General features: G+C 43.4%; 1 protein-coding gene across 1 annotated transcript; it reads right to left on the bottom strand.

Moving 5' to 3' along the window:
• Positions 1–362: 362 nt before the first annotated feature.
• On the bottom strand, positions 363–24,791 carry Trim16 (tripartite motif containing 16). The gene is made up of 6 exons (XM_005399325.2): positions 24,046–24,791; positions 16,214–16,309; positions 11,791–12,024; positions 6,231–6,396; positions 5,705–5,797; positions 363–3,396 (listed from the first exon to the last, which is right to left on the bottom strand). Exons 1-6 carry the CDS (start codon positions 24,541–24,543, stop codon positions 2,813–2,815), a joined length of 1,671 nt encoding a protein of 556 aa, XP_005399382.1. The 5' UTR covers positions 24,544–24,791; the 3' UTR covers positions 363–2,812.
• Between the last annotated feature and the right edge of the window lie 624 nt (positions 24,792–25,415).

The following is a 25,415-nucleotide window of genomic DNA, read 5'->3' as shown; positions in this document are numbered from 1 at the left end:
GGGATGAGGCAACAAGAAGGCCCTCACCAGATGTGAACCCCTTGATCTTGGACTTCCTAGCTTCCAGAACTGTAAAAAAATGTATTTTCTTTGTAATTTACTAGGTATGATACTCAGTTATAACAGCACAAAACTGAGTAAGACAAAGAGATAAGCAAATATCCAACACTGAGGAAACATTAGGGTCTCATTTCTTCATGAATCTTTGGAGCTCGTAGGAGTGTTCTCATAATTTATAAGATTCTTGGAACAATGTCATATGTGCTTAGATTTCAAAAGGTTGAGACAAGATTAGGCAGTGGCTAAAATTACATCCTCCATGGACTGGTAATGGAACAAAATGATCTGGCACCAAAGCAAGCTCTTGATGAGTTCAAGTTTAATGTTGGTTTGGTTTTTTAGTTGAGTCTACACAACGGATGAGCTGACAAGGATGCATAAATACAAGTACACCCACACCTAGGGACAGTGCACAGGAATATAAAATAGGCTTTGGTTCTTTTTTTCTTGCCTTAGTTTTTATTTACCTGTGTTAGGCAATTTTCAGAAAAAGAAAAAGAAAAACATTATGCCATCACTTAAGGCAATGACAGGAAGCATGTACTATGTCAACTTTTAATTTGTTTTGATCTTTTATATCATCACCAGATGAAGGGTCTTGAACCTCAAGCTAACAGACAAAAAAAAGCAAACAGGAAAATGTAGCACAAGCTAGGTAAGAAGACATATAAATACTTCTTTTCATATAGTCTTCTGTGCGCTAACCTCTCCAAAGTACCTTTCAGGACACTGACACAGTTACAGGACTACAGATCAGACAGGAACCCTTGAAAAATTAGAAAGAGGACAGAATGAGGATAGAAAATATTGCCTTGATTTTAAAAAAAAATAAAATAAAATTGATCCTGGAAAGAACAGACTAATAAAGTTGATGTTAACCCACAGAAAAATCCTTTTAAAACATACGATTTAAAAAAAAAAAAAAAACTTAAAAGAATGTAGGCCATGCTGATCACATTTTCTCTCTTAAGCAATAGCTGAGTTGTACAGTTCTACCAACTGTACAGTTCTACCAATGAGTGGCTTATATATAACTAATCTCAGAAAGTATTGACCAAGTGCTTCAAGCTTCTGGATTTGGCCCTACCCTAATTAGTACATTTATCAACAAGGTTAGGACTTAAGAAGAAAGGGGAATTGATTCTGCAGATGACACTAGGCGAAGAAGGAGAATCATCAATCTACACTATGTCAGCACATAGCAATGAAGAGGGAATTAGTATAAAAAAATTAAATCCTACACTGTATAAATCCTTAAATATAACTTGGACAGAGTCACTGGAAACAAATCAAATGATGCTAAAGTAATACACATATATTACTTTACAAGAATACCTGCAGTGTACAGTAACATACTGTTCAGGCAGGATCATCAGTCTAGCTGAACAGAGAGAGATTTGCCTTCACACAGGTCACAGGAACAGACCCGGAAGTAATATTCCTGGTTAATCTCACAAGGAGCTTCAGGTTATGGCCTCAGAAATCCATTTAAAGATGGGTTTTCACTTTCCTGAGGGCTGGGTAAGTGTTTATCATTAATCTTAGAGCGCTGATCTGTCAAAAGAAGAATGAAATACTCAAAAAGGTGGGGGTTGAAGGAACAGGAACCAGAAAGAAAAGTAGGAAATTTAGTGTGAGAACAAGACTATCTGGAGGAAGAGAGGAGTGCTGTCTACAAATAATCTGAAGAACTGTCTTGTGAATGAGAAATTAGACCACTCCGCAATGACTGGTGACTTCAGAAGGGAGAAGTGGGACCACTCTCCAGAAGCCACGGGACTAAGACTTGGACTCCATTAAGACATTTCTCCTAATCCTCACCGTCCAAAACTAGAATGAGTTTCTCTGTGAAATGCTGAGTTTTTGGCCAGTGCATGGCTAGATGGCTGAGTCTGACATGGTACATGCAAAAAGATGTGCAAATTCTAAGAAGTCACTTTCAGACACTTAATTTCCCTGCTATATAGTTTACCATGTGGTTTATTGCCTTACACATAACATTCATAATCTAATGAGGAAGGCTGTATACCTTGGTGTTCAAAAGTTCAGCAGTGGCCCACCCAGATTTGAATCCTAACTCTACCCCTCACTTACTGAATAACTAGAGAAACCCTGAGCAACTTAGCTAATTACCTCGGACCAGTTTCCCCTTTCACAAAATGAGGATGATGTGAGTATCTATCTCATGGATCCGCCATGATGACTGAGTTAATTGTGGAAGAAGCACTTAGAAAACTGTCTGGCACAGAGCAAACAGAGTAAAATTCACAATTTATTGTTATTTCTCTGCAATCACTCAGTACTCTGAACATTCCTCTTTAGCAATTCTGAGTAAAGTATGGTGTTCTCCTGGGCAGATAAGAGGTTATCATTAGTACATGATGGGAGAGACTTTAGTGCCTTACAGTTGTTGCAAATATACAAAGAAATGCTATATGCAGCAAAAGGAAGCAGCTGGAGAAGCTTCATCATTCATAGATCTACATGAATTTAAAACCACGCTACCATTGGCAGATATTTCTTGCCCCAAGGAAGAAATACTCTGGGAAGTCGAGGCGGGAAGATCACACGTTTGAGTCCAAGTCGCACACTTAGAGACTTAGAGAGACATTGCCTCAAAATTAAAAAAAAAAAAGGTGGGGATGTAGCTCAGTACAAATCTCCTTGGTTGAATACCCAGTAGTGAAAAAAATATATAAGCTGCTGCCCCACCACAGTGGTTAGCAAAGGCCTGTAAGACAGATCCTAGAATCTACGGAGCAATCTCTACTGAGGATGGTGCTGGCTTCTCAGGTTCCTCTCCCAGATCCACAATCCGGACGGTGTTTTCTTTCTTGGAAAGCCAGAAAGCAGCGTAAACTGGTTCTGAAAACTTGCAGTCAAACTTGTGAACCAAAGTCATGGCTTCATACTCTACACCGTAGAAGGAAAGGGTCCCCCTTGGGAAGCTGACATAGACGCCAAGCCTCCGGAAAGGGCCAGCTTTGACTGCAGTCTCTGTGTCACCGTGCCAGGCTGCATACTCCTTCCCGTTCCAGCAGAGGCTCCAGGAGAAGTTGTTTCCCGAAATACAACTGTTGCGTTCCTCTCCCTTCCGGTCGATGCCTTTGCAGGTCAGGCCAACATAGGTGCCTGCCCCAGAGATCTCTACCTCAAAATAGTAACTGTGCAGGTACAGACTCTGTTGGGACAGCACTTGGCGCCAATGCACAAACCTGCTCGGGAGGTCTGGATAGGGATGTTCCCAAGGTGTGGTGTTGGTGACTTTGCGGTTGTCCTCTTGCAGCCGGAGGTACCTGTGTGCTGTGTCTGGGTCAAATGTGATGTCACATGCATCTGAGGGAATATAGAAGACAGGAGAAGAGTTCAGAACCTACTCATACAGAAAGCTTTAAATTCAGCTGGGCTGCAAAGCATGTATGAGAAGACACCCATCTCCCCATTCTGTTGGCCCCAGCTACAGTTCTTCTAGGAATAGAGGCTGGTGGAGATCAGAAAATGAGGAGCGTGCAAGTCATTCTGCTTCCCTCCTGCAGGAAGCTCACTTGGCACTGACTGTATTATTACTGAGCAAAGTGAGTAAAAAATAAATGCATCCGTTCATTCAACAAATATAAAGAGAAAGCCAGGCACTATTCTACCTAGTGCTGGTAAGAAATGGGATATAGGTGCTCATATGCCTACATTTAATCCATTCCTTCATTTTTTTAGACATTTGACCAGTATTTATTAGGGTGAATCTACAAACTTTCCCCCAAATATACTGTCTTCCCAGTTCCAGAAGATAATAGCCCCTTCATGCTTAACATTGGTCAAGTCAAACTCCAAGTAATTATTGACATTTCCTGTGTCATTATCCTCACCCATATCCCTCCCCACAAAGACAGACAGCAGAAAGTCCTATAGTTCCTATGTACTACTCTCCAGCCCTTGCTTCAACTCCCATCTAAGCCATAACCGAATCTCACCTAGGCTAGTACAACAGGCTCCTTACTAAGTGCCTACAATAATAATTATTCAAAAGAAAACAGTAGGAACATTGTTATGAATAATGATAGTAAAGTTAATATGTATAAAAATACTTTTAATTCCAAACAAACATCAATTACAATAAGCTACATTTAATATTTACTTTAATGTTAAGAATAAAAGGTCTTTGCCTTCTTGTATGAATTATGTCTGTCTATAAAATATAAATAGCTTTTTTTCAGGAAACAGGAAAGAATAAAGGAAACTGTGTAGAAGCTAAGAGGTTTTAGGAAAAAACAGGAACTGTAGCAGAGTCTTTACCAGCATCTGAGATCACACACACACACACACACACACACACACAGAAAAACCAGGCATAGTGGCACATATAATCCTAGCTACTTGGGAGTAAGAGACCAGGATATAAAATGTCATGGATTTGTTGACTATCACAGAATACTTTTAAATTTATTTTTTAATTGACAAATAAAAATTATATATATATGATGTACAACATGATGTCTTAATACATGTATATATTGTGGAGTGGCTAAATCAAGCTAAATAACACATATGTCACTCACATATGCTATATATATGTCTTTTTGTGGTGAGGACATCTAAAATCTACTCTGTTATCAATTTTCAAACATTTAATGTGTTGCTATTAACTATAGTTATCATGTTGTATAACAGACTTCTTGAACTTGTTCTATCAGGAAATGCAGATTAGAAATACAGTGGTTTTTAAAATGCTAACAGACAGCACTTGGGAAGCTGAGGCAGGAGGATCACAAGTCCAACTCCCTCCTACACAACTTAGCAAGTCCCTGTCTCAAAAAATTTTTAAAAAGGGCTGCAGATGTAGTTCAGTGTGAAGGCCCTAGATTCAGTCCCTGGTACTGAAAAAAAAAAGAAAAAAGCTAGCCAGCAGCCCTAGTCAATACCACATGGATCTGATCAAGCCAGTCGTTAAAATAGACCACTTGGTAACTAGCCAGGATTCTTCAAAAGGCAAGGGTCACAGAAGACAAAGAAAGACTGAGGAGCTGACTCAAACTGGAGATAACTAAGGAAAAATGGAAATATGTATGCTCCTGGGTTGGATTTGGGGCCAGAAAAACTGACCTTCAGATGGGCACAGTGGTGCACACTGTAATCGTAGCTACTTAGGAAGCTGAGGCAGGAGGAGAATAGGTTCAAGACCAGCCTGGGTAACATAGCAACACTCTTTTGAAATAAAAAGGTCTGGGGATGTAGCTCATTAGTAAAGCACTTTGCCTACCATGCACAAGGCCCTAGGCTCAATCCCCAGCATCACAAAATAAAAAGGGATGGGGAACATAGATGGAATACCTGATGAAACCTGAATAAATTCTGTAGTTTAGCTAACAGTATCGCAGCAATGTTAATTTCCTAGTTTTGATCAATCTATGGTAGCTATAGAAAGTATTAACATTTGGAAAAGCTGAGTGAAAAATATAGAGAAATTCTTTGATGTTTTCAATTACTTCAGAGTGAAATGTGTTTAATTAAATTTTTAAAAGTACATCATTTAGGGATAGATAAGCAGTTGCAAGATTCTGAATCCTCTTAGAGAAAGAGTGGTTTTTGCCTCAGCAAAGCATTACACTGACACCAGCAAGCAGGGAAGGGGAAAGTGTATACAACTTACATTGGAGGAACTCTTCCCTGGTTCTGGGTTCAGGCTTTGAGGTTCGATACTTGGGCTGAACAATGGCCGACACTTGCGTTCTGATGTCATACTCTAGAAAATCAGAGTTGTGAATGCACATCTGTCCAAGTGGTCAGGAAAATCTGAGAAGCAGCACATTCTGGCTACCCTTCCCCAGGCCTCCTTGGGTGAGAAGGGACTGGCATCTAGACCATGGAACACACTCAGTAGATGAAATCTGCTAAAAAGAAGACCCCAGACTGACTTGGATCACTTAAAATATGGGCATCAGTAACCTGAGAAGCTAATCATGGAAATGCCAGCCAATTGCATCATGTGATTCACTTACCTTGTCCAGGTCTCAATTGTAAAATAAAATCAAGATAAGGGTCTCTTAGTCACATGACCTAACCAAAGAATGGCTTTGAAAGTGAGACTTCCCCTGAGTTGCATTCCCCTCCCCTCCTGCTTTCCCAGTCAGCCATTCCTAGAGACGTACCCATCACAGGCCCAGAAAGCTGCTCACCTTCATTGGAAAAATCCTGGAGGTTTTTCTTATAGTTCTCCAGCAACTGGATTAAGTGTGTAGTAGAGTCTGTGATGACCTTGCGGATGCCTGAGAGTTTATCCTTCAGGCCTATGTAAATGCTAGGGAAGGCAGTATCTTCACTGTTCTTAAACTTGCAGTACTCCTGCAGAAAAAGAAATGGCAGAACTCACCTTGGGTTCAGTATTTCTTAAATTGGGCTTCTCTTCTCTTTATGTCACTTTCTGAATCTGAAAAATAGGCTGATGGTAACACGTGCTTCACGCAAAAAAGTGTATGGTGAGTGTTTGCTCGGGATCTGACGACATCAAAGACCTCTTAAAAGAAATGGATATTTTTAAAAAGCGAGTGAGAACATGGGCTTTTAAAAATTATGAGGTCCTGGAGTTAGAGACAAGGAGGGCTGGCGCCTGGGCTCAGTGGTGGGGAGGAAGTGGCCAGTTTAGGGACCGGAGAAATGCAAAGGGGAACTTTGTTGGATGGGGCCAGTGGGGTGGGGTTGCCAGGACAAGAGGAGCTAAGGGAGAGACTAGATCCTGGGAGGGCCGTCACGGGAAGGCTGTGCTGAAAGTTCCCGCAGCAACCCATGGGGAAGGAGGTGTTACTCCAGGCCAGGCTGTGCCTGCTGCCTGTTGGACAGGGGGAGGTGACCTCCAGGAGGAAGCTCTTCCATGGGCCAAGCTGGCCTCGGCGTCCTGGTTTGTGTGCAGGAAGGAAGGCAGGGGGAGGGGGGAGGACAGAGAGGAGAGAGGTAGAGAGACAGGTGGAATTGGTTGGTTGATGACCTGGAAATTGATCGAGGAAGGCAGGCAGTTCAGGGACGCAGGCGTGCGGGGAGGGCTGACTTTGAACTTCTCAATACCAGCAGCCCCTTTTTTTCCAAACAAGGGTGTGAACCCGCCTGGGGACGAGGCCTGGTCTTGTGGAAACTGGACTTAGCTTCACGGGGCAGATCGCTCTGGCCCAGGGTGGTGGGTAACGTAGACTCAGCCTGGTGGAGCCCAGGTCTGGGTGTGAGGCAAGTCTTCACTTGGAGGTGAGGGGTGGCCTGAGAAGCGACTGCAGAGGCAAGGAGCTGTCCTCACCCGTGGCTGGTGTGGCATCTGTCTGCGAGGCTGGGGCTGCCCAGGCAGGGTGCTTATTGAGGGCAACATTGACAGACCTTTATTTTCCAGGTGACAGTGGCCCCCACTGGACTTTCCCTAGGTTCCGAGCTAATCTCTTCTGTGAGCTCACTCTACCCCTCCTCCTCCCTCTAACTCTCTGAGGTTGTTCCTTCACTTAAACCTGTCATCTGGTGGTAAGCCGGGGGAAGTCGCTGGAGCTGCCGTTGGAGTTGGTATCTTTGGTAATGGTGGAGGAGGAAAGGCCCCACTCCCCGCTGAGACTCCCGGTTGGTGGGGTGGGTTAGTGCTGCTTCTAGAAGGGTGGGGATTGAATGTGCGCCCTTGGGTGGGCCTGCACTGATAGTTTCGTTGGAAGGTCACATGCCTCATGGACGTGGTTTGTTACTGTGGTGTTTGTCATGGCAAGCAGACGGCACCAGGAGAAATGGAGCCCCTGCCATTGTGTGAGTCGGAGCAGTACAGGAGGGGAGACCCTGAAGGAAACAGCCCAATTAAATTGAATCCTGCAGATTGAATTCCAGAGGCTTAGGAGGAGTTCTTCAGTGCCACGTGTCCGGGCCTTGCTCGGGAAGCCCTGTGTGCAGGAGGCCACCATTAAAGTTTTCAGATGAGCTTGTTGGGGGCAGTCCAAAAATCCAGAGCAGATGCATCCGGCTTGAGGGGCCAGCAGCTTTGAATGAATGTCTGTTCCGGGAGCACCATCCTCTGGACACGTGAATGCCATCAGGCACCCTTCTTTTCCTGGGGATAGAGGTTTTCAGATGCTGCAACTTCTAAATAGAGCCTCAAGTCTTTCTAGTTCTGTGCTACGAACCTTGCTTCAAGAAGATTGCTAAGCTGTAGAACATTTTAATGATGCCACAACTCAGGGATGCCTTGTAGATGGCGCTTGCAGGTGGAGCCCAGTGACCTCCCGCCTACCTCCTCCCTGCCTTCTTGCCTGTCCGCTGGCCTGAGAAATTTTTAGTGTGATGATGAAACTCTTGGGTGTTGGGGAAGCTGTTGTTCAATGTCAAATGTCTTAGGTAGAGGGGGGATCTATGGGTAAGAGGAGGCAAGTTGTGGAGGGTGGGGACTTAAAAGTGTTGTGCCACAAGCCTGGGAGGGTGCAAGCTGATCATGCCAAGTTCTGGGTGTTGGAAGTGGTGTATCTAGTTTGGACCTTTCTGATGGCATCTAAGATTGCTGAAAAGGGAATGGATGGTGGGTGTACCAATAATGACGACATATTTGTGTGCTGGCAATGGAACTTAACTGATGCATACCAAGCAAGTGTGCTACCGCTGGTAGCTTATTCCCCTAGTCCAGATCTTTGATTCTTCTTACTCCATTCATTTAAACTTGGTTTTTCCTTGACTAGATATCAGAAAACCTGGGGTTCCAGCTGGGGAGAGGGTTCCTGAGGCAGGAGTTGGGATGGGTGGGGATGAAGGCAAGGAGAGGGAAGGAGGGTGGGGGCCCCACGTGGAGGTGGGAGGTTGGGAATGTGCTTTGAAGGAATTGGGAGTGTGGGTGGAAGGGGATCTAATAGAACTTATGAAGGATATACTAATGATAAACTGATAATGCTGGTTAAATTGTTGCTTAGAAGCAGTAAAAATTGCTTGGAAACTTTGTAAAAGTGCTTAGAATTTGATCAAGGAAAAAAGCGAAATTGTTTTGCTTTGCTGAGAAGTGGAGAAAATTGAGAAGGTTTGCCTAAATTCCTGAATAGTTAATCATTTGAAAAATGATCTCAGACATAAGTCATGGTGGTTCATATGAAACTGTGGAGGTGTGTGTTTTGTTTTGTTTTGTTTTTTAAGAGTAAAACAATCTTAGACTTTAAATGCCTACACTGTGGACTTTTAAACCTTAAGCATGCCCTTGAGAAAAGATGGGTTCTTCTGGGTTCATAATTCATATTTAGTCACTGAGCTATTTTGTGATTGAAAATTCTGACCATAGTGTAAATGTGATGTTTTTCAAAGCATTTCCATGTGTAAGTTGTTCTGTGAAACACTGGACCTTTTTTCTGTGATGGCTCAGTAATTATAACAGCAAAACTTGTGCTTGTTTATTTTATCTTTTCTAGTCGTAGTCTTCGTAACGAGAACCGCGTAACTGGTGGTCACGAAATTACTGTGATATTTGGTAGCAAACAATCCCTATACCGTGGCTAAGGTTACAGTGAATAATACATTGCGTCTTTAGTTTGAATGTTTGTGCTATTTAAATGATCCAGGACTAGAGGGGAAACTTACCACAATCATTTGGGGAAAAAAGAAAAACTGGGGAGAAGCAGACACCTTATTAGATGTGCTCTGTAAAAATTTAGGGAGTGCAAACCATCCTTGTTTGAGCTGCCTCTGCTGAGTTGCTGAAGCAGTATCAGCTGCTTTTTAAGTCTCTTCCCATTAATTTCACTTTGAAAAGTTTAAATCCTCAATACTTCTATCCTTGAGAGTTTTATGTTTGGGGGTTCTTTTTTTATAGTGCTTAATAGGTTGGTGTGGTAGTTTAGCTCCTAACCAGTGATTCAGGTCACTGTCATTAGAACTTGAAAGTGTATTAGTCATGCTTGTGTGGGGAATTACTCCTGGGTGTGAACTTAGAAGTGCACTACTCATGTTTGTATTGTATGGGGAAATATTTTCGGGTTTACTGTTGTGAAATGGGAACTGTAAATGCAGATGGTTAAAAATACTTGTTTATTGCTCTGTAAGGTAACTATTCTGTTGCATCATGTATGTAATTACTAACCCCTTTCTTCCCCTTTACAGCATAAATAAAAGTTAAAAAAAGAAAAAAATAAATAAAAATTATGAGGTCCTAAATGCCTATGAACAGTTCAAATACACATCCTAGACTTGGGAGCCAAAAAATAAAATCATGCTAGCCATGCAGGCAATGGAAGAGCTGGTTGCAGTGTTCTGAGGATTCACAAATTAACTCTCTCAGACAAGAGGGCTACCTTTTCCTTGATTCATCCAAAACATACTTTTCTGTAATTCCTATGGTGCACTTACAAGCTTGAAAAGTGTTTCACATAGAGAATCACATCAAGCCATTTAAGTTCCAAAGCAGGAGTTCAGATTGTTTTCAGGAAAGACTGCTTTCAGATATAACACATTACCAAGACTCAGATGTCAGTGAAGAATCAAAGCGCAGACTAGATTCAGCGGAAAACTTAAGTGATGAAAGTGGTCAGACCAAATGCTATATTCACAAAGAAGAGAAATTCTAAACTAGAGAGCTGATAGAAAGATAAGCATTTTAATATTATAAATAAATTTGGTATCATACATTAAACAGCAGGGGAAAAGATAAATGTGCCTATTTTGATTGGTTTATAATCTGGAGAAATAATCCCCCATCTCAACCAGATGTCTTTTTTACTCCTTAGGTAGGAGATCTTGGGAGAAACTCATGACACAAGAAGTCAAATTTTTATCTATACCCTTTGTATCTTCATATTTAAAATCAAAGGAACAGAGAGATAGTGTCCATATTTTTGTCTGTCTGTCTTTGTATATCTCTTTTACTCACTAAAATGTATTTTTCTATTTTTTTCAAAACAAAAAATTTGTTTCAACTGGAAGGGAATTTTTTTTCAAAATTACCAGCAAGAAAAATTATTCAAAGTTTGGAACATTAGAACTGGAGAAAGCCTTGCCAATTCCTCCAACCTGCTGGTTTGACAAGTGGGGAGTTTGAGGCCTGGAGAGGTTAAATGCTATACAAAAAAAGAGGCTATTTAATGACAGGTGCAGGAGGATGTCATTCACCTCAGCCCTCAACATAGTGTTCCTTCTCTGCAGGATCACATTCTTCAGATCTGGCACTATTGGATTAGCCCCTAACGTGGAATGACACCCTGTAATGGAAAATCCCATTCCCTCTGCAGAGCCTGCCTCAACTGCTCTAGCAGACATAGACACAGCCTGGCTGAAAAGCAGCAGAGGCTCACTCTCATCCCAGCCAGGTAACCCTCACATAGGTACAGACTACTGGAGTGCTCTTCTGCGCTCATCACTCTCCCACCGAAAATCTCTCACAGCCAGATGCCTGCCTGGCCATGCTAACCTCATCTCCATCATTATGAGCCCAGCATCCCACAGTCCATCCTTGGGGAGGTGCCTGGATTCCCCAAGCCAGCTGCTACCTCTGTGCCTTTGCACATAGTATCCGTCTACCTGGAACATACTACATCTTGAGCCTTACGCACATTTCAGGACCTCCCTGGCTTTCAGCAGCCCTATCTCCCTGTCCTGTACTCTTGCACTCTGCTGAATCAAGACCTGCTTCTCTCTGTGTCCATAGATCCTGTGCATCCCGTTTGTCAAAGTGCAGTCCCATTCATAGATGTATCTCAGGCCTGATGGAACAAGAGTGCTTGGATTCCTCCTCCTACCCCACCCCCACCTCTGTACCTCCAGGAAGAGCACAGTGCTGCTGATGGCTGCCAACCTCTCCAGCTCCTGCTTGCTTTTCTCCATCTCTGCACTCCTGTACTCCAGATGGGTCTTGATGCCATTGGCCTGGTTCAGAGCAGCTTGCTCCTTTTCCTCCAAGAAGAGCATCACATCAGCCTGGGCCTTCCTCACAGCAGCAAGGAGTTCCCCGAACTGCTCTTCAGCTGCCACCTTTACCTCTGACACTGACACCTAAGGGTTGGAGGTGGGGTGGGACAGGAAGCAGACAAGAACCAGTTAGTGAGGGCTCTGATTTTATCCAGCTTGATATACAGAAATATAAACTTGAAAAACCTATAAATTAAGGAGCAAATAATCTACTATAAAGGGAAGCTTTCATTCTCATGTGAACTGTGGGCTCCTCGCAAAAGGTCATACTCTCCCAGGTATGAGTTCTTTACCAGTTGTGAACTTAGTCTCCTCACCCATTTGATGCAAATTAGTGTATAATTTCGAAGATGCCTTCCAGTTTTGACAGTCTTGGGCTATTAATCAAGTTCCTGAAATCAGTTTTCCTACCAGAGCAATGCCTGTATCTAGTACACTTGGAGTTACATTGAAATAAATAAATTTTTTGTGAAATTGATTAGTATAAATCAGCTTTCTTAACATTTTTCTTAGCAATTTAAGATTACTGAGCCAGCGTAAGCCAAAAGTGTATCTAAGATTCCAGTGTCTCCACAAGGCATAGAGCCCCCATGAAACGTTTGCGGTGTGTGTAGACAGCCATGGAACCCAAGCAATTGCAGGATGAGCATAGTGATGCAGAAGAGAAGGCAGCAATCAAACTAACCAAAAAAATCCATATGAAGGGTTTGCATGATGACACTTGTGCATGTGGAACTTTTTCATATGCCAAATTTTCTTTATGAATGCCTTCAAGCAGCAACTCATCTACATCAATCCAAGGTCTAAATGATTTCTTCTTCTCTTCGGTGGTTTTGGGGGATTGTTAAAACAGGGTCTCACTAGGTAGTTCAGGCCAGCCTTGAACTCATTATATACCCCAGGCTGGCCTCAAAATCATGGCAGTCCTTTTGCCCCAGCCTCCCAAGTGATGGGACTATAGGCATGCATCACCATTCCTGTCTTGTTTGGTGGTTCTTAAGCACACAAATAGCTCCCTCTGATAGTGTCCTGTTGCAGTTTATTGTACAAATATGAATTACCTTGTTCAGTTGAATATAAAAGTCTTGGATACAATTTCCTTTGCTCTTACTTCCTTCATTCCCAAAGCACAGTCTCTGCCGGCCTCAGACACCCCCGTTGTCCCCACCCACCTCCAATCCCTTTTGCAGTCCTTTTATGTGCTATTTTCTCTTCCTTCTCCCAAAGGTGAGGGCCAGGCCTAGACATCAGGGCTCCAAATGGAACCAAGACAACAGACATCCTTGTGGTAGAGACTGAAGGTACATCTCTCTTCTCTGGGATCCAGGGAGAGTAAGACCCAGATTCAAAAAAGAGTCAGTAAGGAAAGGCCTCAGAAAGGAAGGTGAGTAGTTCAGCTAGGCTTTCAGCCCGTGAGCTCTCATCCTTTAGAAGCTTGCGGGAAGGACTTTGAAGCTCATCCCACTAAACTGACTTCTTGCTGGAATGAGAGAAGGGACAGAGCTTAGCCCTTGAATCACTGTGGGCACCAGATAGACACACTTGATATCACTAATGGACTAAATGTACTGCTCGGGCTGCTCCTGATCGGGTGATGAAAAGAACATGGTGTCAGTCCTCCCCAACAGCTACAGAACAAGTTGTTTATAGATGTTGTCTTCTTGTCATTGCAAACACTGAATTCTGAGATAATTAACCATAACTGGACTTAAATCTAAATGTCAAATTATATTTTCATATTGTAAATATGAAAGAAAAGATATAGGTGGCTACCACAGAGGAGATGTCAATTTTGCTTATTACCTTTGTGGGAATAGTTATCGGTGCCTTATCTCAGCTCTGCATTATACAACCTGTTCTAGCTCCCTGGCTCCCACTCCCTTCCTGCCCCATCAGACTCCAGGTGTCCAGGCTTGGTGAGTCACAGGGGCCAGTGGGGCCCCATGCCCTACCCACTCCTGGCCACCAGTGTAAAGGAGGAGCAGAACAAGACATGGGAACCAAGATGAGGGAGTCTTGGGAAAGGAATGGAAGCCATTCACACTCTATAATTACAATGTGTAGGCTCCTCAGAAAAGCATAATACTATGAGCTAAGAGGCATGAGTTAGAGGGTGAAAATCAGGATCCAAATCTCTCCCCACCCTCACTGAGGCCATCCTGGGGAAAATGGCCTCAAATGATGTCAGTGGACTGACTCTTGCTGTGGCCTCTCCATCCTAAACCTTCCCATTGAGAAATACTTCTTTCCTACATGTAAGGTGGAATGTGTGAAGGATATTATTTACTGCTCAGTGGTGATAAGCAAATACTAGAGAAGGGAGGGGCCACGAAGATATCAAAATAGCCAATAGGTAATTGTTGAAATATTTAAGGAGGCCAGGGATATAGCTCAGAGGCACAAGCACCTGCCTGGTAAGTGCAAGGTCCTGAGTTGGATTCCCGGTACCATAAATAAATAAATACATACATACATACATACAAACATACATACATACACCAAGAGAATATTTTTAAAAAATATTTGGAGCTGGGGATTTAGCTCAGCTGCACAGTGCCTGCCTGGCAAGCGCAAGGTCATGAGTTTGATGCCTGGTACTGGAAAAAAACAAATAAAAAATATTTAAGGATAGTACATATTCCTGTCAATATACTGAGTCATTCTTAGGTCAAGGGAGCAATATTCCAAAGGTTTTCTCTTCCATCAGTTTAGGGAGGCTGAGAAAGTTTTATCATCTCTCTGTGTCTTCCTATCCTTTGTCATGATGCCATTGTAATAGCTACCAACTCTTCTCACCCTGTCATTATGAGTAGAAATCATAGTGTCTGAAATTAAACAGCCAGAAAAAAAGATAACATGCTCAAAGTGATTCTCTAGGCCATTCAAAGCCTAGAAACCAACAATCTGAAAGTTTATAAAGCTTTAAAAATACAATTATTTTTCTTCTTTTAATAAGATATTTTAGGTAAGCAAGATCTTTCAGCCTTCAGGCACTAGTTAGTTATAAGCATAAGAGTGGAAATTAAGTTGAAATGCATACATGTATTAGATTGGATGGATGAATGGATGGATAGGTGTGTGTGTGTGTGTGTGTGTGTGTGTGTGTGTGTGTGTGTGTGTGTGTACAGATTGTGTCCCCCAATCTGTACACAAACAGATGGGTAGGTGGATAGGTGGGTGGGTGGGTGGATGAATGGAGATATGGGTCAATGGATAGGCAAATGGACAGATGGATAAGTGGCCAATGGGTACACAAGTGGAAAAGCAGTATGGGTATGTGTGTGGGTGGGTAGATAGATGGATAGCTGGATAAAGTGTGGATGAAATGGATGGGTGACTAGGTAGGTAGATGGAATCATCATCTCAGGTGCTGATAGTGAATATTGCCCTACTGCTAACTCACTGCCATAGGGCAGGTATTTGGCATTCTCTTGGGTTGCTACTAATGAAAGATATTTGTAGAGTTTTGATCCACTTACAGTCTATTTGGAAAGTGACTATAAACCAGAGAGACAAAAGCTAACCTAGCTTATCAAGTACTATCTGCTAATCCATGAGTTCACAACTTTTTTATTCCAGTTGTTGAGACAAAGAACTGGTGAGACACAATGCAGAACCAGTGTCATTATGGAAGGAGCCAAGATATAGTAAGTCCTCTGACTCAATACCACACACACACACACACACACACTCTTCTGGTTAAGAAAGCACTAGAAAAGCTGGGCATGATGGCACACACCTGTAATCCCAGCACTTGGGAGGCTTAGGTAGGAGGATCGCCATGAGTTCCAGGCTGGCCTTGGCTACATAGTCAATTCAAGGCCACCCTGAACTACATAATGAGACTTTGTCTCAAAAAAAAAAAAAAGCACATACATTCTTATGTAGAAATAAAAATACTGTTAATCTTGAATTAGTTTGGGTTCTACTCCTTATTACTAAAAAGTAAATCATTTGCCAGTTTTAAAACTTACACCAATTTCCTTTTTTTTGGTTTTTTTTTTTTTTTTTCTGGTATGGGGAATTGAACTCACGACCTTGCGCTTGCCAGGCAGGCGCTGCGCTGCTGAGCTAAATCCCCAGCCCACCAATTTCATAATAACTTTGGATAGCAAGGTTAGGCTACCCCATAATTAGCCAGCTGTACCCACAATTGTCACTTACTAGATACCCCACTGTGTAACTCCTGCACAATAATCCCAAGTTGGTGTTGCCAACCCTGTGATGGCACCAGCTATGCCAAAGCCTGACAGGTGACCCAGGCCAGTCTTACCAAAACAGATTTATGGTTGGTTTGGAGCCTTGCAATGGCATTTTCATTCAACTTGAGTTTCTGCTCCAGGTCTAATTGTATGCACTGAAGTTCAGCCTAGGAAGCAGAAAGGAAAAAATTAAGTTAGGAAGGAGCCCAGTGCACAAAGAAGGTCCCAAGGGCAATGGCATGTTCCACCCTTGAGGTCCCTGCCCTTCTTCCCTGAAGAGTTTGATCTCTAATACTGATCTCAGCAGCCACCCTAGAGGTACAAAGTCTTGGCTATGTGCCAGTGCCCTCTACAGCGTGACCTCAGCATGAATCAGCTAAAATGTACTGAGCACCTACACTCTTTTTATTGGTTTCAGCATTCATATAGATTACCTCTTACGATCCTTAGTATACCCACATAAGGGCAAAAATGATCCTATTTTTCAGATGAAAAACCTGAGTCATTTTCCAAGGTTGACAGCTCATCAAGTGGAGTTGAACCTAGCCTTGCTGATCCAGAATATCCTAACAAGAGTGATTATAGCTTAGAGCCAAACAATCAGGTGGGGAGCCCAGGACTTTTACTTAGCAGCTGAAACTTCAGGCAGATTTATATAGAAAAAAACAAACTTATTTTTCTTATACTCACACTCAACACAAAACACTTTTGTGATCAAAATACATGAGTTTTTTTTCCACCACACCAAAAAGCTGTCTAACACCAGCTGGGTGTCCTACAATTCAACTCAGTTCTGACACTATCTACCAGGGTCTTGTGTTGTTCATAGGTTAAAGGCTCAGTCCCACAAGACTGCGCACACCTTCACCACTTCTACTTCTGATGCCAGTTCCAAGTCTAAGTAATCACTTGGGCCCCTCACCAACTACTACCTGCCCTAATCTTGCACTGACTGTTTGACCTAATTCAATTTCTTTTTTTTTTTTTTTTTTTTGGTACTGGGAATCGAACTTGTGACCTCACACTTGCCAGGCAAGCGCTGGACCACTGAAATATATCCCCAGCCCCTAAATTTCTAACCTACTCTAATCTTGATTATCTTTGAGGATAAGATCCTTGAAGGCCAGAAGTTCCTCTTTATAGGAAGTCAAAATTGTTTATATCTAAGATGGCTGCCAGAGTGACTACCAGACAACCTCTAAATTCATTATAATCCAATTTGCTTCTGGGTAAAGGACACATCCCCAGTGCCATGACAGTTGATGGGTGCCATGATAATGACTCTTCCAAAAAGACCATGAAAGCAGCAGAGATGTGACACCTGAATTCTCAGAAAATCTCTGCCCACTTCCACAAAAGACATGAATGTTCCTTTCCTTATTACCCTTTTTCTCGCCCTTATTTCTTTTAGCCTGTATCTATAACCTCCTGACTCCCAACCAGCTAGGAAGTTGATTTCCAAGTTTATCTCTCATTTCTTGACCTATTCTATTCTTGGCCAAGAATCAAAGTGTTCTTCACTGTTTAAATGATGCTCAGTCTTGTTATTTGTTCCATAATTCCAAGAGGAGAAAAGGACTCAGTTCGGGGTTAGAAATTAGTAACATAACCAGTTATAAATTAAAGGCTCCCGTCACCCTCTCCTCACTGTCTTATTTCACAACTTGATGTCTTTAAATGTCCATTTCTTCACCTATGAGATGAAGATAGTGTCTACTTCCAAAAGTCATAAGATAATGAAATAATGTACATTAATCAGAACTTTGCTTAGTACCAGGCACATTGTGAGTACACCATGAATGTCGATGATTGTCCTTGATATTGTTGTCATCAGTATTATTTTTACCCACAACTGCTTTCCCTTTATATGCTGTATGTGCTTCTGAAAAAGGCAGAGCCAACTCCCCCATTCTACCGCCAAACCCCTTATCCCACCCCAGCCAAAACCAGTCCTGATAGAACCCTGGGTTTGCCTGTCCCAACCCCCAACTTTATTCTTGCCTCCTAAGACTCCCTAAGCACTTTCTGCCAAGAAGGCCGCCTGGCAGTTAACCTAAGTCTTTGCGAGCTTCAGAAGCTTTCTCATTTCCCAGCTTCTACAAGGGCAGGAGATAGCAAAGGAGAAATAATAATAAATACGCAAAATAAATAGCCTCTGTCTGCATTTAAATCTGAGTCATATGCTCCAGCAGAGATCAAAGGGCATAAGTTACCTGGCTTCTCTCCCACGAAGAAGCCTGGAGCCTCTCCTGCCTACTCTCCAGTGGGGGAAGCAGCTACATGCAAGGCAGTCACCTCACAGGGAAACTGCAAAAGGCGGATAATCTTTTCTCAGGCTCCACATCACTAATGTGGGGCTGAAGCAGCCCCAGTGACCTCTCATTCCTGCCACCTGAAAGCTGATGCTAAGCAGTGGGGGAGTAGGAAAAAATGGAGAGAAGGAGAGGATGAGAGGTATCTGGCTTATTCAAAAATAATCCTGGAATTCTAACCCTGCACAGTGCACAAATCTGCGGGGAAGGAGGAGACATGAATTAGTTATCTGAAGGTGTTGGAAGGTGTTGGAAGACATAGCAGAACATCTTAGCCACAAGCACATGCAATGTGGCCTTTCAACACCACTGACACAAGAATGAATTAAAGCTGTCATCCCCAGCCAGGCTCTAGAGGGCTACCCAGAGTACCCAGCAAGAGGATTTCTCTCCTCTGTCTGTGAACTGCCATAAAAGGAGAAAAGACTTTTCTGCACACAGAATGGGGATCTCTCTGAGTCACCACAAGGGGAGGCACTCCCAGTTACCACAAAAGGTGGAGCCACTTTGGAATCTTGTATCTCCAATTATTCCTGTTGCTAGAAAATGATGGGCTGTCTCAGACTCTGGTTTCAAAATTTCCCAAGAAATGAGCCATGCGTACTTCCCAGGCTAGGTTAGGCTTGACCCAAGAGCAAGACGGGGTGCCTGTGAGTACAGACTGCCTTCTAGCCATGGGCACAGAGCATCCCACCTGCTTCAGCAAGGTAACAATAAATGTTGTGCAAAAGGCACAGTATTTTGAATCTGAAAGGTCCGTTGCTGTCCAGCTGTATGATCTTGTTCAATCATTTATCTTCTCCTCTGGCACAAGGCCACACGAATATGTTGACAGAATTGTTCCTTTGTCTGTCAACAGGGCGAAAGACATATCCAGAGCATGGTAACCAAGAGTGGTTTAGAGATGCAGATAGGAACAGCAGAGGGAATAAGAAGAAAATTCCATATAGTGTCGATTCTCCTGTATTTCCAACCATACCAAGTTAGCTGTCTGGAGACTCTGCCTTTGGTATCACCTGGATGCTGACTCCATTCTTCCATCAGTTGCTTAGGGCCTACTGGATGCCAGTCCGATCAAATATGACACTCACTGCTCTTGGAAGACTTACAGTCTGGTGGACTGTTTACCAAAAAAAGCTAGATGATATTGAGCCCAGCGCATTCTTCTGAATTTCTGAAAGAAACCCTTGTTCCAAGTGGCCACATAATACCCCCTACTAGCTACCAGCAGAGACTGGGATCAATGTTGGTTAATGGCTGCCCAGATAAGCAAAGACTTTCAGCTCTCAGATGCTCCCTTCTTGCTCTACATGGCGCCTGTGCTGCACTCAGCATCTAGCCCTGATCTTTCTATAACCAATTCTGAGACTGAAAAAAGTTCCTAGTGGCCTGGTACTAGCAGCTTCCAAAGACCAAAGAATGGTTCAGCTCAGGTCTTTCTTCTTCCAAGAACCTTGTCCTGCTCTTACTCCTGGGGGCTCTCCAGGAGCCACAGTATGTACCTTGGCTTCCTAATTAGAGCCCAAGCTCCAGGAAGTCAGATAGCATAGTGCAGTATTTAGCTCACTCCATATGGATGCACTCCATAAGGGTCAGAAGCTTGAGGAACAGGAAGGAACTACATGCACTTCACTGGGAGGAAAGGTGGTCATAGCAGTCTAAACTTTACCACACATGTGCTCACACACACACACACACACACACACACACACACACACACAGCATCTCATTTCCATGGCAGCAAGCCTGAGATTCAGAGAAGATGAGAGGAGTTACCAGGCTACAGCCAAGACCTGCTCTTTTTAAGACCAAATGGGTCTCAGGAAGCTGAACTACAGCAAAGGGAAGTGCTGAATCCCCATTAGCAATAGCTAGCTGGCTTAGAGCTCAGTAAAATAGAACAAAAAATCAAAGAACACACACTTCTCAAACCCACAGTCTGCTCACTGGTCTAGTTGGTGGTAACCTTGGGAGCTTCAGAAAGGGCTCATTTGGTTAACAGAGGAATGTCACTCTGTGGACCTGCAACAGCGAGGCTACCCCTCAGTCTTAAAGGGTTAGCAAACACACCAGGGAACTGAGAGTTTAAAAAGGGTATGAAATTAAGAGAATACATCTGGAGACAAGAAGGTGAAAAGTCAGCCTAGCTGTTAAATCCTATGTGGTCAGCAGAGTTACAAAGAAGCCAGGGCTAAAAAAGACAAGATTGTTAAGATAAAACCCACTGAGGCAGGGGACTGATCTGCCCTGCTCCAAACCCAATAAGGGGCAAATTCCAAGTGGCAAGGGGTGACCACAACTGTTGAATAGTCACTAAAATAGCCTATAGATCACATTATTAGCTGGTAAAAAAAAATCGCACTCCAAAGTAGAGACTTAAGGTAGTAATAAAGCATGATCGCACAAAAAAGTATGATAAAGATGCGCAGAGGTGAAGTTAAAACTCCCCCTCTACATGCGATGACATCAAGAGACCAGGTCCCTACCTATCTTGTAGATGCCCTAAAAGCTGTACACTTTTGTCCATTTTTGTGTCAGTCTTGGATTTCTGTACTCCACGTACTACCCCAACTTGTGCTAAATTTCAGAATTAAAAACCATGTTCCTATGCCATGGTGATTGTATGATCTACAGCACAGGAACCTGTGGAGTCAGCAGCAGATCAGCTGTTCAGTGTCCTCCCAGCTGACCCTGACACTTGCAATTTCCTGTACACAACATTCCTGCCTGAGTAATATGCTCTTAACACCTCCACGGTGACCTTCATCAAGCAACTGCAGCAGGCTTGAGCTAGTTGTAAGGGGTGCAAGTTTTCCAGAGATTTAGTTATGTCCCATAATCCTTTCAAAACAATCCTAGTGGATCTGGGTCACTTCATCATGACACTATGTGTTCTGGGATGGTTCCTTGGATTCCTTTTGTTTGTTTGTTTGTTTGTTTGTTTGTTTGTTATTTTCTGGTACCAGGAATCAAACTCACAACCTTGTGCTTGCCAGGCAAGCATTGTGCCACTGAGCTAAATCCTCAGCCCCAACAGATTAGTTTGTGCTAGAGTCTTGTCTCTAGCTTCTTTCCCCCCCCCCTCTTGGTTTTTTTCCGGTACTGGGAATCAAACTCACGACCTTGCGCTTGCCAGGCAGGCGCTGTGGCACTGAGCTAAATCCTCAGCCCTTCTTGGATGCCTTGTAAGAAACATTTTGGCTCCTAATATTTGGTAAAGTAAACTTGCTCTCTCAGTTTAAAACAAGGACATGGGTTAGAAAGAAAAAATGATCTCTGAAACAGACCAGAAAGCAGAGGGGTCTGCAGTATGGGGCTGTAGCATTGCACCTACAGCTATAATTGTTTTTCAGTGCAAAAACTGCCTGATACCCGCCTCTTCCAGCTGTCCCTGTTTTGCCTTACACAGGTCTCTCCAGGGATGTCTGTGTTTGGGGCTCTACATGTGCCTTACACAGCTCCTTCTGTTGAAGTCACAATCACTGTAAGTCTCTGTTATGCTAGGTGTCCAACATTTGTCATTTATATTTTATATGTGTGTTATGGCCCATGTTTAGATGTCTCCACAAAGCCTCATGTATTCATAGGTGGGGCTTTTTCAGAGTTGGCTGGATGTAGATGGTGTGACACTGGAACTGATGTATGGTGCCATGCTAGGATCGAGGGCACTAACATTAAGGGTATGAGTGCTACGTGCCCTAAGTCCCCTGGATAAAATATAAGGGATAGAAAGAGCTGTGGTCATCCCTTGCTTGCCTGCTTTGCTATCTTCTGCTTGCCAAGAACTGTCTCTCCTCTGCAATGCCTGTCTGCCAAGCCACCCTATCTTGGACCCAGCCAATTATGGACCAAAACTTCTACAAACTATGAGCTAAATAAACCTTTCCCCTTTTAACTTTGGGTGTTGGGTATTTTGTCTCAGCAACAAGAGAAAAGTAAATAAGTCAGTCTGGCTGGTATAGGACAGAATATTTCTAAAAGAGAGAGGGTAGATAGTGTTAGCCACTGATGAGGAAAGGGAGACTCAGAGACCTGCGGTGGGCCTATTAAAATTTATTGGATCATTTGGTGGAGATTTTTTAAAAGCATCTTCATGTACCACTTTTCCATTTAAAAAGTAATAAATTTCAGATATTTTACCCAAAAAGAAGAGTACTATAATATACTATATCTTAATATCTTTAGTATATGTATGGCAGGGTTTTTTTGTGCAAAAACATTGTTTTAAAAGTAAGGTTATAATATTCTCTATAGTAAGATGGTTTTCCAGAAGCTTCCAAGCCTTGCTTCATGACTTAGTCCACTGTATGAGCCTGGGCAAATGTGCTAGAGATAATAAGAGTCCTCACTTCATTATTATTGATGATTGATGAGAAAATCCACAAAAAGCATTTCGTTCTTGACAATGCTTAATGACAGCTAACTTCCTCAACTATGTGGAGGAAATTGTATTTGTTGATCACCTCTGCTGACAGGACATCCCTTGACGTGAGAAACACTGGGAACAGTTAACAAGTGACTTCCTGGGCTGGAAACAGTGACTCATTGGCATCTGGAAGACAAAGCTTTCCAGAACATCTCCCACCCATACTGGACAGAATCAGTGCCTAGAGACAGGCATGTTGGAGGTGCCCTGACAAGGAAATCCCCGTTTCCAGAAACCACTTTCCTTCACTGCCCAGGAGCATTTGCCAAGAAATTGTTGTGAACCTACCAGCCACACACAACACAAAGAGGGAGCTGCTGGAGTATGATTATAAGAAATGCAGGACAGAAGTCACCTGTACTCCCCTGCTGGAAAAAAACAAAGTGCTCATCGGAAGTCAAAGTAGGACAAACAAAGCGTATAAAGTTTTAAATCATTTCCCAAGGCTTTTCTCGGCTCTCAGCTTTAGGCCAAAGAAAAGCTAGATTTTCTAGAAATCCTTTTATCTGATGGAAACAAAATTGCAGCTTCTGAACATGGTGTTTCTCAATCTCTCCAGCTTCCTCCACCTGGTGAAGAACTTTTATTTTCCACTAAGTTAAGCCATACTTGACAGTACACTTGAACGTGGGTTTCAAATTCTGTGTTATCTTAGCATTTTTAAGCTCTTGGATTTCACACCAGCTATCTCTATGGGGCCTCTGTTTGGGATAAAGGAAGTTGAAGAAAAGATTTCTTCTTCTCCCTTGAATTTCTGCCAAGGTTTACATTTCATCATCTGATAGTGGAGATGCCACCCAGATTATGCCAGAGGGAAATGTCCCACATGTAAGCCCCACAACTTCTGCATCATACATCCAAACACACATTTCCAAAAGGACCTGAGAAATAGCAGGAAAACATGGAAGTAGGAGCAGAGAGAAAGACAGAATCCCACAGCAACAGCAGAATAAAGATGAGATAGAGTGACCTACTTTAGTTTCCAAAGCCAATAGCAATAAATATTTATGCTGGATGAACAGCCAGGTACTAAAGCTAACATCTTTACCTGTGCACTCAAAGCACAGATGTGACATCAGTAGCTGGAGCTGTGGCACGCCCGGCCTCTCCCTGGAACACCATCTCCCACTGTTCTCTCCCAGACAGACAGACCCTAAGCACTCACCTCCTTGTGCCTTCGGGCTGCCTCCAGAGAGATAGCAGCATGGCCCCTATGCTTGTCCTGGGCACATTCCTGGCAGATGCACTGCTGATCTGTGCAGCAGAAGGCAGTCAGTGAGCTGTGGTGGGCAGGGCAGGTACGCAGGTCTTGGTCCTTCACCGGCTCAGTCAGCTGATGGCTGTGCAGTTTGCTGTTCTCCTGGTGTGGCCGAAGGTGCTCCTCACAGTAATTCACCATGCAGGTCAGACAGGATTTCACTGCTTTCACCCTGCTGCCCCCAAGGCAAAAGTCGCACAAGATCTCCCAGTCCCCCTTACCACCAGAAGTCCCAGGCTCAGCTGGGCCACCACCCTGTCCCTCTGTTGTCTCTTCCACAGGCCTACCCGGGGAGCCCACATCCTCTTCCTCTGCTGGCCTGGCTGAGTCCGAGCTAAAAGGGGCTAGAGGATGAACAGCGACCCCTAGCAGTGGCCCTGGGGCCATTAGCTCCAACTCAGCCATCTGGAACACTCTGCCACCTAAGCCTAAGCTGTCCTTCCTCTACCCCTTGGCCCAGGATCTGTGCAGCCCAAGTCAGACCAGAGAACCACGCCCAGATGACTGCAGCTGCCCCAAGACTTTAACTGTTTCCTCCCTCAGGAAGGAAGCTCAGTTACTCCTGACTGTGCTCTGGGCTTGGACAGCAGCCAGCTGCTGTGACAGAGCAGTTGGATTACTCAGCCTCAGCCCTATCACTAAGAAGTCTCCTCACCAGCTCAGGCTCCTCCTTGGGCCCAGCCCTGCCCTGAAACTTCTATTCGTGCGTGAATCATTCATCCCCCATTGGCTCTGCAGAAGACCACGTGTGTCTGTGGCTGCTCTGGAAAGAACTAAAGATTCCTGAGCTCTGCTGTAAGCCTGTATGGCTTTGTTTGTTCTCATAAGTGGATTTTTTTGTTTACATTTTAAAGGAGATCTAAAGTATAAGGATTTCTGCAATAGGACAGCTATTTACTTCTTCCCATCTCACAGAACTAGGCAGAGGCAGCTAGTAAAACCAAGAGGGAAAAGCCTCTCACTTACACTGGACATGTAGCTTAGTGGCAGGGTACTCACTCACCGTACATGGAAGGGTCTGAGTTCAATCCCCACCACCACCTCAACAACAACAAAGCCCTCTAATTTCACTTGCTATAAATTACTTGATGATGAAGTCACTAATTTTAGTGACTTTTAATTGAGTACTATAATATTAAGAGTCTCCTTCTAACTCTGCTGTAGGTACTACTTCTGACAGGTGTTATGATGATAACAGCAGCCTGGGTTCCCTTTCAGGGAAGTGAAGCCCATTTTTGTTGAAACCACCAGCTCTTCACTTGGATCTGTGCAGATTT

This window comes from Chinchilla lanigera, unplaced genomic scaffold (assembly GCF_000276665.1).
Source record: "Chinchilla lanigera isolate Chin_1 unplaced genomic scaffold, ChiLan1.0 scaffold00066, whole genome shotgun sequence".
In the NCBI taxonomy this organism is placed as follows: Eukaryota; Metazoa; Chordata; class Mammalia; order Rodentia; family Chinchillidae; genus Chinchilla; species Chinchilla lanigera.
Note: the sequence above shows the minus strand (reverse complement) of the source record. Positions and strands in the feature narration are given on the sequence as shown.